This window comes from Dinoponera quadriceps, unplaced genomic scaffold (genome assembly GCF_001313825.1).
Source record: "Dinoponera quadriceps isolate SergipeBrazil2010 unplaced genomic scaffold, ASM131382v1 scaffold1782, whole genome shotgun sequence".
Taxonomy (NCBI): Eukaryota; Metazoa; Arthropoda; class Insecta; order Hymenoptera; family Formicidae; genus Dinoponera; species Dinoponera quadriceps.
The window spans coordinates 1121765-1135301 of NW_014555947.1; the positions used below are offsets into that span (position 1 = coordinate 1121765).

At 35.7% G+C, this 13537-nt stretch overlaps 2 protein-coding genes across 6 annotated transcripts; one reads left to right on the forward strand and one right to left on the reverse strand.

The window, feature by feature from the left end:
- Window positions 1-301: 301 nt before the first annotated feature.
- On the forward strand, window positions 302-4255 carry LOC106746077 (dnaJ homolog subfamily C member 10-like). Of its 3 annotated transcripts, none has more exons than XM_014622267.1 (12): window positions 302-533; window positions 936-1089; window positions 1199-1415; window positions 1495-1706; window positions 1962-2183; window positions 2265-2480; window positions 2551-2656; window positions 2731-2949; window positions 3020-3295; window positions 3374-3650; window positions 3727-3922; window positions 4022-4255. In XM_014622267.1, coding segments are annotated over exons 1-12 (2316 nt in total). In that variant the 5' UTR covers window positions 302-531; the 3' UTR covers window positions 4241-4255. The 3 variants fall into 3 exon arrangements, with proteins under 3 accessions (XP_014477753.1, XP_014477756.1, XP_014477755.1); XM_014622270.1 differs by having other exon boundaries at window positions 989-1111; XM_014622269.1 differs by having other exon boundaries at window positions 989-1089.
- Window positions 4256-5253: 998 nt separating this feature from the next.
- Window positions 5254-11083, reverse strand: LOC106746078 (EH domain-containing protein 3). 3 transcript variants are annotated; one of them, XM_014622272.1, is made up of 8 exons: window positions 10641-11083; window positions 10319-10457; window positions 9403-9897; window positions 9014-9327; window positions 8754-8862; window positions 8340-8658; window positions 7784-7954; window positions 5254-7695 (listed from the first exon to the last, which is right to left on the reverse strand). In XM_014622272.1, exons 3-8 carry the CDS (start codon window positions 9886-9888, stop codon window positions 7490-7492), a joined length of 1605 nt encoding a protein of 534 aa, XP_014477758.1. In that variant the 5' UTR covers window positions 9889-9897; window positions 10319-10457; window positions 10641-11083; the 3' UTR covers window positions 5254-7489. The 3 variants fall into 3 exon arrangements, with proteins under 3 accessions (XP_014477758.1, XP_014477759.1, XP_014477757.1); XM_014622273.1 differs by lacking the exon at window positions 10319-10457; XM_014622271.1 differs by having other exon boundaries at window positions 10319-11083.
- Window positions 11084-13537: the final 2454 nt, after the last annotated feature.

Consider the following 13537-nt stretch of genomic DNA (forward strand, 5'->3'; position numbering starts at 1 on the left):
AGCGACAGCCAATAAATTTACAGTTCTCGTCGAAAAACAGTACGTTGATTGGTGTCGCTTCTTGCCGCACGGCAAGCGTACCATGTCCTGTCGGCAGAAGCCAATACGGGTCTAAATTTTTTGAATTAGTGCAGCTAGTTTAGCTAGAAAAAACAGACCACATGTATAGAGGCCTTTTAACGCATGAAGAGAGAACACAGTTTGAGCGAAAATATAGCCTTTCGACTGAACTGATGTAATAAGTTGATGTGTAAAAACATATACTTGTCTTACTTTAACTTGTACAAGTTCAGCAGTGCAGCTAAAAAGAACGGACCAATAGTTGATCGTCTGAAATCATACACTGAGAAAGGGGGAGAGAGTCTGTTGGGTGACACAGTGAGATTATACTGTGATGATATCATGTGAAGTTACAGCGTGGGTGTTTAAATATATGCAGCTACGTTATGATGTCGAGATCGACTGCATAAATCTAGTAGAGTGCTGGATTCTCATTTTCTTTTAACAGAGCTGCGAAGGAATTAAAAAAAAATGTAAGTATATGTTATATATAGTCAATTCAAAAGTTTATGTATACGAAAGACAGGATTGAGTTTCTATCACTGGCTATTGTAGTTCTTATGGAATATTTAGAAGTCTATCTATAGAGACATGATTTTTGCGTTATTATTTATAAAAAGATTTATAAAAAATACACATAAGCTATATATTATATATAAAGTCACAATTTCATATGTCCCTACTCCTAACTATTATTTAGAAAGTATATAATTTTTAGATAAAAAACAGATACAAAGATAATGTTAAGTATTATTACGTTAATGTCAAAGTTAATGTTAAATATTTTTACATTACGATATAATATTTTGTGTGTTTATACACATTATGATGTGTCTCATTCTTTACATTATAATATCTATTAAAATCGATTGCAGGTATAAAGTAATTCTTACTTTCTTTGTTACAATTTCTTTGATACACGGAGAAGATTATTATGAAATTCTCGGTATAAGCAAGACAGCTGGCCAGGATGAAATACGGAAGGCTTTCAAAAAGCTAGCTATTATTCATCATCCTGACAAGAATAGTGTATGTAGATTATCATCAAACAGTACGTATGTGTGAGCATGTGTATGTTTATACATACACTATAATACACTGCTACCTATATATTGTTAATAATATATGAACAATTTAGGATGACCCAAATGCTCATGACAAGTTTATTCAATTAACAATGGCTTACGAAGTACTGAAGGAACCAGACTCAAGAAGGAAATATGATCTCTATGGAAAAGATGGTCTTGATATATCTGATAAGAAACAAACCTATCATTCATGGAGTTACTACCAGGATAATTTTGACATATATGAGGATGATCAATATGTTGTTACTTTAGAGAAACATGATTATTGTAAGAGTATATAAATATTCATGTTCCATGAAAATCAATTAAATGTTAATATGTGCATGTGATTTATTTTTCTGTATAGTTGAAAGTGTCACCAACTCTGACTCAACTTGGTTCGTGAATTTCTATTCCCCGATGTGCAGTCACTGTCATCACTTAGCACCTGTTTGGAAGGAAGTTGCAAAGTTACTCGATGGTGTTGTGAAGATTGCAGCAGTCAACTGTGAAGACAATTGGCATTTGTGCCATCAAGTAGGAATCAGGGCATATCCTACATTGTTTCATTTCAAAAAGGTACATGCGGAATCTACAAAGAGGAGGTGTTGAATTTATTTTCATTTTTTTTTTAATCTCTACAAGTCAATTTTAAGAAATCTCAGTCAAATAATTTATTCAAAACGATTACATTCTTGATTTCACCATTTATACGAAGAAACAAGAAAAAAGGATATAGCTTTGAAGGGAAACATATTTCCGCGTATAATATTTTCCTACATATTATAGTAGATAGACAAGATACTAACGTGTACGCGCATTTTTATCGTAAAGAACTCACAGCACGGAACACACTATACGGGGAGACATACTCAAGAAGCCATTGTACAATTTGCATTGGACAGGCAAAATATTCATTTACCTGAAATAAGTAAATCCCAATGGAAGCTCATTTTGCGTGGCATGGAAACTGAAAGACCAATGTTAGTGTTTATTTGTGGCGGTCAACAGAACTGTTTTACCTCTGAAGAAAAGCTTACAGTAGCGGCTATATTTGTAAATATCTCGCAGCGTATACAATTATATTTACTATAATACGAATGAAATAATGTTACAACACGCACTTTTCTTCTTTAGGATAAAGTGATTGATGTCAAGATATTTGTTTGCGAGGATGGCAATTGGGGTCATCGGAAAATATCTTACAATACGCATGCGGTTTATCTACCGATATATAATGCATCCTCGTGGGAACCTATATTTCTGAACGATTTTCCTGATCTTAATACGTTAATAGAAAAACTCTTGGATCAATTGCCAACACCGCAGGAGTTGACCGAAAACAATTTTGAGGTGAAATAATTTAATAAATCCAAAGATCTTGATTGAGAATATTCTTATTTGAATATGCTGTAATTCGCAGAATATCAAGGAGACCGATACCGCTTGGCTTATTTGCTTTTATCTCGGAGATTCAGCAGCTGCAGATACGCAAATGAAGAAACTCTCGACCGTTAATATCAATTTCGGTAGAGATTTGCAATTCATTTGTGAGGTCTTTGCAATTGGTGTGCATTATTTTTATGCATATTCTTCTTCGCAGGTAAAATAAATTGTGGCAGAAACGGGCAACTTTGTAGCAAATTGGGTGTGAATCGTTATCCAATTTGGGGCGTTCTTAAGCCAGGTGGAGCATTTGAATTGCACCACGGTAAGAATACGAATAACGACATTATCAAGTTTGTGCAAATTAGTGCGAAGGCTACAAACGTCCGGGCTCTCACCGCAGTGGAAATATTATCGATACTACAAAGAAACAGCGGTAATAAATAATCAACATTTTCAACGAGAGTATCGCACGACCGATATAAACCTAAAGGCAATTGTTGCAGGAAATGAAGTGTGGTTTTTAGATTGGTATGCTCCGTGGTGTCCACCTTGTATACATTTTTTGTCAGAACTTCGCAGGGCGTCGTTAGAATTCGATGTGTCGATAGTCCGTTTCGGTACCATCGATTGCACCGTCCATGCTATGCTATGCCGTCAATATAACATACATTCTTATCCCACCGCGATGCTCATCAACGGCAGCAACACGCATCAATTTACGGTACAAAAAACAGCTACGAACGTTATCCAATTTATCAACGAGAGAAGAAACCCGTCAGGTAAATAATATGCATATAACAAACGCACGTCTACGCACCACAGTGTTTACTTTCACATACATTGTCTGGTATATACAGTCATAGAATTAACGTCGGAAAACTTTCACCGCAAACTGGCGAAGAAGAAGAGTAAAGTTATGTGGATCGTTGATTATTTCGCACCGTGGTGCGGCCCGTGTCAGCGATTGGCACCCGAATGGATAATCGTTGCAAAGTCGTTGAGCGATTTGTCGTTCATAAATGTGGCTAGTGTAAATTGTGAGGTTGAGGCTTCCCTATGCGCTTCTCAGGGAGTGCGTTCGTACCCCAACATTAGGCTATATCCAATAGGAAGCGAGGGCCTGAATACGGTCGCGTAAGTAAATCGCACAAAAAGCATTGTTACAAATCAGATTTGTCTTACATCTTACTTGATTTTCGTTGTTATTTAGCCTGTACAATGGAAAGCGAGATTCGTTATCCATATTAACGTGGATAACGACGTTATTGCCAAAAAAAGTCCGCGATTTGAATTCTTCGGAATACCGTGAAATATTTAATAGCAAACACATGTGGATTGTCGACTTTTATGTACCACGATGTGGCCATTGTCAGAGGATGGAGCCTCAGTTTGCAATTGCTGCTCAGGTAACATTCAGGTTTTACTTTATTACAAGCCGTTTGATCTCTCGCGAGATATATGCACAGTTGATGACGTCAACTACATCTGGTAAATTTGCATTCCAGTTAGTGGAAAAAGTGCGATTTGGAAGAATCAACTGCAATTTCTATATGTACGATTGCGAACAGGCAAACATTCAAATATTTCCTACGTTAATATTATACAAGCTGAGGAGAAACAACAGCTATGACGGTGTCAGAATAATTGGGACGACAGCTAAGACGATAAGGGATGAAATTTTAGAGACAATTACAAATTCTCGCATAAAACACGACGAACTGTAATATATATACACAGCATATATATATATATATATATATATATATATATATATATAGACAAAGTGCCTAAATTGAGATTAATATATAGTTTAGTGATGTACTTATTTGTGAAATTCTGATGTTGCCGGTGATTATCGTATGATATTTTTTCTTCCAAACAGACATGAAAGTGAACTAATTAGATAAGAGATGCATTTGTAGTCCTATTATGTGATACTTTTATATTACATTTTAATGTTTATCATAAGTAATAATATGTTTTATAGTATCTTTTATGAATCTCTCTTATATGCTTTGTGAGTGTGTGTACACGCACATCCACACAAACATATATAAACATATGTGTATAAAAGTATACATGCTAATGAGATATTAATGAAATGTGCAATGTTTCTTGAAAATGTCAAAATTTATCAATATTTTTTAATGCGTATGAAGAATAAAATTATTAATCATTGTGTATATGAAATATTAGTAAAAGACCTATGAAATCACACATCAATGAAAGATTGAAGATCAAGTATCTCAATATAATTAGCACTGTTTTGTTGGACGAAGTTTGATCAATAGTTAAAGTAATTGCGCATGCGAAACATGACAAGGAAAATCGCTACATTCCATAGACTTGAAATGAATACATCAAACATTTTCCTTTTGTGATATATATTACTACATCAGTATACTATATTACTTAATATACAGCACAATGATCATACCCGAGCAGCACAGATTAGCTAACCGTTTACCAACGTTGCCCAAACGTTGGCAACGGTCAGTCAACTTATTATTTATGTAGCTCAGGTAAACCATAGCGATCACGAGACTTATGATAAGCTCGTATTCTGAAAGTGGCTTCGCTTGATTGTGGCTGAGAAGCCACATTTTTTAAGGCACTTTTATCGATAAAAGTGAGTTCAGAATATGGACCCTTAAATACAACGAAAAACTTATTTGCAATATTTGCTGGAGCTTGTATTTCTACTATTGTAATTTGTATAGTAAAAATAAAACACTGATAACTTCAATTTCATTTATTAACATACGATAAACTGAAAATAAACTAATTCCTAATGTCGTTATTAAAATAAGTTTCTGTGCTGTTTATCACGGTATTAACATTTTAACTAAATGAATGCAATTTGTCGTGTATTCTATCTAAAAAATAATATTCAAGAGTACATAGACACAAATATACATTCTACACAAAAACTGCCGCACCGTTATATTTACGCGTATGTGTTGCCACATTTAAATGCAATGTATATGTGTGTGTACAATATTTTTACATTTCTTACATATAGATTTTCGAAATTCGTGATTCCATGACTTATATAAGTATAAATAAATGAATAAAAGGAAAATACTTTATATCAAAGATATCTTGCTATGCCGTGCTTTGCAAAGCTTCTTGATAACGATATTGCGTTAACCTCTTATTATATATAAAGGAGATAATATTTTTACTTTGCCAACAGTATTGAAAATATATAATGAAAAACGCTGAAATTAAATGAAACGAATTTGTTCATTTTCAAAGTTGGAATGTGTCTCGACTGGAAATAACACAACATTCTATAGACGTAATAAATGTGTATGCGTATTTTTATAAACTGTTGGCGTGTAAATCTCATGCTCCATATCATGTTATTTGTTTCAAAAATAGCGTTACTCTAGCTATTTTCACGTTACATTATTTTTCAATACGAATTTGAGATGTATATATATATATATATATATAGTGTACAAATAGAGCTTTCAATATGAATGTACTTTCTTATATCACATAAACTCGCGGCATGCGAAGGCAGTGCTAAAAATAGGAAAAATGCAATTGAGAGCAAAATAGTATCATTTTTATACAATGTGCGTGTACTTGAAGATTAAGGAATACACACATAAACATTATAATTGATAAAGTAAGAAAAGCCACTTTTTAATATCAACATTTTTATAAGTAGAGATTTACCAATTAATACACAATATACAAGTACGACCTCTTAAAAGTTTTATGATGTTGCACGTATAATTCTAACCTCATCTATCTTTGGTCGGTGTCGCAAAAAAGGAATCTAATAGTTACAAATCTAGCAGGATTGCACGATATAAGTATACGCAACAAACATTAGTTACCGAGTTGGTTCGAATGGATAGCTTTAAAATTTCTATTGAAAATAATATATATCGCTCTCTTTACAGATATAAATAATACAGCGAGAAGAGAGTGAGCGAGAGAGAGAGAGAGAGAGAGAGAGAGAGAATTTCCGTCACTGAAAAATGTTTCAAGTATATTTTGATCGCGTTGGTCAAGAACTGTATAAAAAGACAAAAGATTCTCTCGTTGTTATATAAAATTAGATTGATTTCTCTAATTAATTCCTTAATGAAAAAATAATTTTTTAGAGTTTATATTTGTCGTTTCCTTTAGAATATATAAAATCTACTTGTTTTTGATCCAGTCTTTTACCTTTTTACATATTTCAAACTTTTCGATCCTTTTATATCTTTATAGACAGAATGTTCCGCGAGGAAATTTCCGCAACCGTAGAAACATATTTTAATTTATTCTAAGCATGTAACAGGCTCTTACTGGTATATATATTCCTCAGCAGTGAAATATACTTTTACTTTTTTTTCGGGTATTTTAAATTTGCACGAATCTACTTGATCCTACGCGTTTTTCAAGTCTTTGATCGAACATCTTAGAAATATTCCGTATAATGTTCTTTAAGATTATTTGTTTTAGTATATCTTAATGCAGTCTCTTACTCAATGTTCAACGCGACATTCCGTATAATTCAATATTATGAAGTCAAGTAAAGCATAAATATGGTATCAAGGCCAAAGTTTCGATTATACCGATTTAATTACTTGATATTTTAAAAAATAAGTGTGCGACTAAACATCGCATATTATGCGTATAGTATGTAATTCTCACAAATATTTCGAAGAAATATTGTTTGAGAATAATCCCCCTGTTCTTGTCACATCATAGAATAATATATCCTATTACATTCATTCTATTCGTATAGGGCCAACGATCCTACAGTGTGTGTATGTATGTGTGATGTTTATAAAAAAAAATTGCAAGTTATATGCCCCCCGGCCTTGGTCGAAATAATAGTGTACATATATATTACAGCTGAAATTGTAAGGGTACAATTTGTGTGAATTTTCCTCTCTTTGCGGATCTTGGGACACTTATAACCAGAGTTTTGTGAAACATATAATAAATTACGATACGAAAATTGTATATTATATGTCGCGTTTCGATGGTGGAATCAAATGGTCTGGCAGTTCGGCCGGAAGGTCGTAACCTTCAAGCTTTACATTAATCAGATGCATAGCTAAGGCGAATTCGTCCGAGTCTAAGAATCCATCTTTATTAATGTCGGAAAGTTTCCAAATCTTTCCGAGCACGCTGTTTGGCAACTTGGATTTGACCATTTCCGATTTGGCCGCTACACAGTCAAAATACAAGATTGTACAAATCAATGCACATAATATATCTCAGGAAGATCGCGCGTGTAAACAATTCATAAGGCTTACCAGCTCCTGTGATTTTCCCGTCTTGTGGTCCAAGTGAATCAAAGATGCTGTCGTACTTGTATCTCTCCTTATTGACGATCCATTCTGGTTCACCAGCTCCTGCATCAATTCCTTCCCCTCTTTTGTATCCGAACGGACTAACTTGATCTTCTACTCCTTCAAATGCACCACCTAGAGAGAAACGAAATGCATCTCTCCAGTTTCTAGTGAAGTCATATCGCTTTTTCGTTCCGTATTAGATTTTTTATCAATTTATCTTTCAGCAAGAGATTATGGAAGATTTGAGATTATATATTTTTAGAGTATATATTATATCAGAAGATTGTATATATTGTACTTAATTTTAATTTTCAAGTTTTTCTTTTGGGCAGTTCTTTATCAGTGAGGGCTGATGTTTCATTAGAAAGTCTTCCAAAAAAAGAAGAAAATTTGTTCATTTCTTTTAAGCGGACTAAAACTGATTTCTCTCACACACACATCTTGTGTAGTAATTATGATGCAATACGACCGAAGGATACAAGTGTGTTCAAATATATAAATATAGTAAAAATTATACCTTTGATAAGCGGTTCCGAAATTTTGGTAACTTCTTCGTGTGGTATCATAGCCATGAGCCTTGCGATGTCTTCGGCGAGCATCTTGTCCACCACTTCCAATAATTTGGGTTTTAGGGGATTAAATTTACTAAAATCGTGGTGCGCCAAGCACTCTTGCATTTTCTTCAGATCTGGGAAATCACCCGGTGAAATTTGTTGTTCTCTCTGGATTTGATCGTAAATCTGGCCTAAATTTTTTATCAGTTCTTTCTTCTTGGTATCTTTGCCAAATACACTCGGCATGTCTTTCCGTAACGCGCTTATTATGTATGCGTGCACCTGTAAATTAAGCAACACAGGCTCTTTTACATAAATTCTCACCGAGCCTAAAATTTTCAACAATTTCCAAACTGTTTTGAAGGTACGACACGTACCTTCGCCAAACGCGCTCGTTTAATCAAGTCGTTGAGTTTTCTTAGCGCTGCATTTTTTGGTAGCGATTGCATGTCTCTGAATAAATCCTGTTCTTCATCCTCGAACAATCTGAGAGGAGATTTGCATGAGTAAAGACAGTATGTGTGTAAGACAATATATATAAGTGCAGGATGTAATTAATATAAGTTCAAATTTCTATTAATATTTTCCATTATATATATATCATTATTACTGTATTGCACTATTGCTACGCGTTTACCTTCTATTAACATCGTATCTCAGTGGCTGATCCCAAAATGAGCCGATGTAAACCCTGGCCACCTCGGGAGTTTGCAACACCTTTCCCAATGACCACATCAATGCACCATATACTCTCATGAGCTGCTGATGATCTATCATATCAGCTTTATTAAGAACGATTCTAATTTTATCATCATGTCCGCGTAAGGCCTCGATAGATCTACGAAACTCGTCCGATATATCGAGTTTGTGAGCATCAAACAACAATATAATTCTATCTACGCGCTCGGCAAACCACTCTAGAACACCAGTGAAATCGTATCCTCTGTCAACCTAAGGACATATCAAGATATATATATCGTGCTGTGCACATATACGTGAAATCGCGCGAGAGGAAAATAGACTTACTCGTTGTTTCTCGCCCGATAATATACCCGGTGTATCTACTATAGATATGCCCTTTAAAACAGGAGATGCCACTGTCGAACATTGAAATCTATTCAAAAATGCATTGCCGAATTTCGAGAGTGGCCTGAACTGCTTGTTCGGATCTACGACCAAGGCATTCCCGGGAATGACGCCTTCTTTTTCATCGTACATAACAGCTATAAATCGATCCGTAGTAGGTTCCGGTCCAATTCTGATGCCAGGAAACTCCCTCTCTAATAGATACTTGATAAATGTGGTTTTGCCGGTGGAATATTGACCCACCAGGAGGATCATAGGCTTTGCATCAAAGTCTGGGTCGTCCAATTGCGGCGAGTGAAAATCATGGAACTGATAGTATTGTTCCAATGGCAACAATTTGGACTTGTATATCCTCTTGAGTCCATCGGTAACATTTTCAAAGAGGTCTTGTTTGCCATTTTCCTCACGACTCAACCAGCTGAACATATTAGCGTTCTGCAACGAATCATATCGTTTAATTATATACGTGTGGTGCAAGATTGTACTTACTAAATTGTCTACATTTTAGTATTAACTCTCTAACGATAAAGTGAATTTTCAACATATTCAGGAAAGTGATCCTATGTTTTGTTCACGTAATCCCTGCACAGAATAAGTAAATAATAACATGAAACATTCCTTACTAATAGAAACGTACACGTTGCAAAATAAATCGAATCTAAAACTTAGTGGTTAGAGGGTTAACTATTTTTTGTCAATTTTTAACTATAACTGTACTATAAATTCACAGTTAGTTTTTTCTCTTTTATATCCGAGTATTTCCAACTCACAAAGCTTTGTACTTATTTTATGCACGCACGCACGCACGCACGCACGCACACACACACACACACACATCTCTCTCTCTCTCCCTCACTTTTTGTTCTTGGTTCGGTCAGAAGAGGTTAAGTAGAGTTAACCACTTTGCTCAGTTCGCTCTTCACTTTGAATTTTCTACGTTCGCATTCTCGCGAACAAGCTCCTTGCAGGTGGCTCAAGAAATGTCACGATCCCGCCTGGAAGAATTCCAGGAAATTTGACAACCTAACCGTACAACACTGTCAAAAGGAAGGAGACCTTTCTTCCACGTTAATTTAATCAATGATATTTCTCCCGAGACACGCGTTTGTGAAATTCCCAAGGCAACGATACTTGATGCGTCAGCATTTCGACTTCAAGGCGATTGTAAGAACACCGACCTTTGTTCGAATCCACCACAGTCAAGGCTGAATGGATGCGCCTGTGATGGAGCTCGATGGATGAAATTAATCCGGAAGGCGACGAAGGTGTGTAGCGCGAAGACGACGAGATGATCCGCCGCTGACGTGACGCATCAACCGATCACGCGGACTTCCGGAGGACGTGGTGGTGGTGGTGCTGGTTATATGGTGACGATGGCTACTCGAGCGGAGCGGCTATTCGATTTGCTGCCACGATCGCCTCAACGATGACGCAAACTGACGAGAGAAACGCTGTGCTGCGCTGTGACGCGCAAGTAATTCCAGAGAGCACTCGATAGAGCGATACCGAGGCGAAGTCACCGATGAATAGAGAACCGATATATCGCTGCACCCGGAGAACACCCCTTCCTTAGACGCGCGCACGCACACGCACTGTCACTTGCGGCGACTGCGGACGGTTGACAACGCGGCATACAACTGACGATTGCCAAGGCGCGAATGAATGAGCATGACGGGAGAGGGGGGGGGGGCGTAACGTTAATCGAATACGTGGAATCAAATTGACTCGGGGAACTCTTGGATATCTCAATATACTTGTAATGAAAAGATTCGTTATTTCAATTTTGAACAAATTTGTGGATGCGACCGATACCGCTCTTAATCATCGTAAGTGGAGAGAGAGAGAGAGAGAGAGAGCATAAAATCGCACCGATGACTATTTGATATTTTACAATCAAGGTATATACGGGGAAATGTTTTGTCGAGAGCAAATAAAAGATAGCAAATCGGTAACATAAGGAGCAAAGAGTAAATTAAACACAAGATAATGCCGCGTGATACTACTTGAAAAAAATGAATAAAAAAATAAATAGAAAGAGCGATTTTCTTGATAATCGAAGCAGTTTACGAAAAAACTTACAAAGCTCATTCCCTTGTTTTATAGTATATTTGTTAAAACATGTTACGTAATAATGAGAATAAATGCGAACTAGCGAAGGAATCTCATGGTAAAATCAAACGAACGTGTAAAAAATTTATTAATTTTCTTTGCGAATTTTCTCATTACACGCTTCACGTTTCGAGTATTCAATCATTCTAAAAGAAGCCCAATCGCAATCAAATCGTTTATGTTGGCACGTAAATTTTAATCGTATTTCTTTGCTAAAGGATAAAGTCATTTGCACGCGATTTTCCACGTCGAAGAAAACAGAGCGGCAAGACGAGCGGAGAAACGCGAGGGACGCGAAGGAAGCACATATATTTTTTCTTTAATTTTATCAAATTTCTCCGGAAGACGGGCAATTAGAAATTTATGCAAGAACAAAATCCTCGGTTTAGTTGCAACTGCTTCACCGCGATGTAATGAAATGATATTGATTCAGTAAGAATTGCGCATTAAGCGTTATAAAAATTGACGATCTGGTTCATCGAATGTCCAAAAAATATATTTAAATATAACATGAGAAAAATATATAAAATAATGTGTGTGTGTATAGATATAAAATATAAGAAAAATGAACCCTTAGAGAGATAGAGAGAAAAACTACAGGATGTCGTGTGCATATTACTCGCATTTCCTATTATATGTGCAAATAATACGTTATGCAACGCTGTAATAGCGAATGACATAACGGCATAGAGGCGTAATGTTAACAATGCGCGGCCATGTTAATCGATAACTATCTGACCTTCCTTCGCACAGTGCGCCTGATCGAATTGCGAACGTCGAATCGCAAACATATGGCGATAAACGTGGGCAAAAAACCGCATCATTCAAATTATCGTCAGAGATAGTGAGTCATGGGAAATGATAACCTTATTTTAACTTTTATATCTTACCTTAAGATATCGAGAAGAAGAATTGCGTTATAAAGCGACATCGCGTGCATTCATCGAGTTCGTGAATAAAAAGAGAGAGAAATATATATATATATAACATATTTTTTACACATATATATATATATATATAACTAGAAAACTATAGAGACCGCGCAGGTTAGCCAAGTGTTTCATTTATACGTTTATTATGAGAGAAACAGAGTGAAAAACAATATACCGGGTTTGCAGGATGGTTCTTGGCGTAAAAATAGAGAAAAATCATTTTTGTACAGTTAATCGCAACAATTGATTATTTGAAAAGTTCTATTGTTGAAATTCTAAACGAATCGTTCGCCCTTGCGTTTCCCCTACTTGCCGCAATTGCAGAAAGTAATTAACGTGAGACTGATAACTAAATTTAACTCAATTAGACAACTAAGAAAATGGAGATAACTCAATTAGATAGAATTTTATAAATTTTCTACGAGAGGAAAAAGGATTTGCAAGATCACAGGGACACTGTTATTATTTTTTGAACAAAAAATATGTTATTTCTCCTTCTCTCAATATTCAATACCAGAGATAGGCGCGAGTTATCTATTCATTCTTTATGAGATATAATTACTCGTTTGCAATACAGATACAAAGTAGATGTGGATTCATCCCAGACAGCACAATGTCTCAAATCGGAACATGAGACGTTTTTAAAGCATATTTACGATATCTTAGAGACGTCTTGAAAATATCTTAAAGACGTCTTATATATTGATTTTTGTGTGATTTCGGATATTAAATGTTTCTTTACATTCATCGATCAGAAATCGAAATGTATCGTGCGACGACGCGAATGATACGCGCGGTATCTTCCGCTGCTTCATTGAACGTAACAGTTTAATTGGTAATTGTGCACTATTTGGTGCAACGGACACAATAGTTTGCGCAATAATCGCGCGTGCAGTATTACGCAATGATACGCAAAACGTCCGTCACAACGGATTGCATAATAAGTAACCCGGCGGACACATCTCGATTAAACGTGTCCATTTATTCTTCTTAACAAGCTTCGTTTGAATTATAATGATTTGCTAGGACAGCCG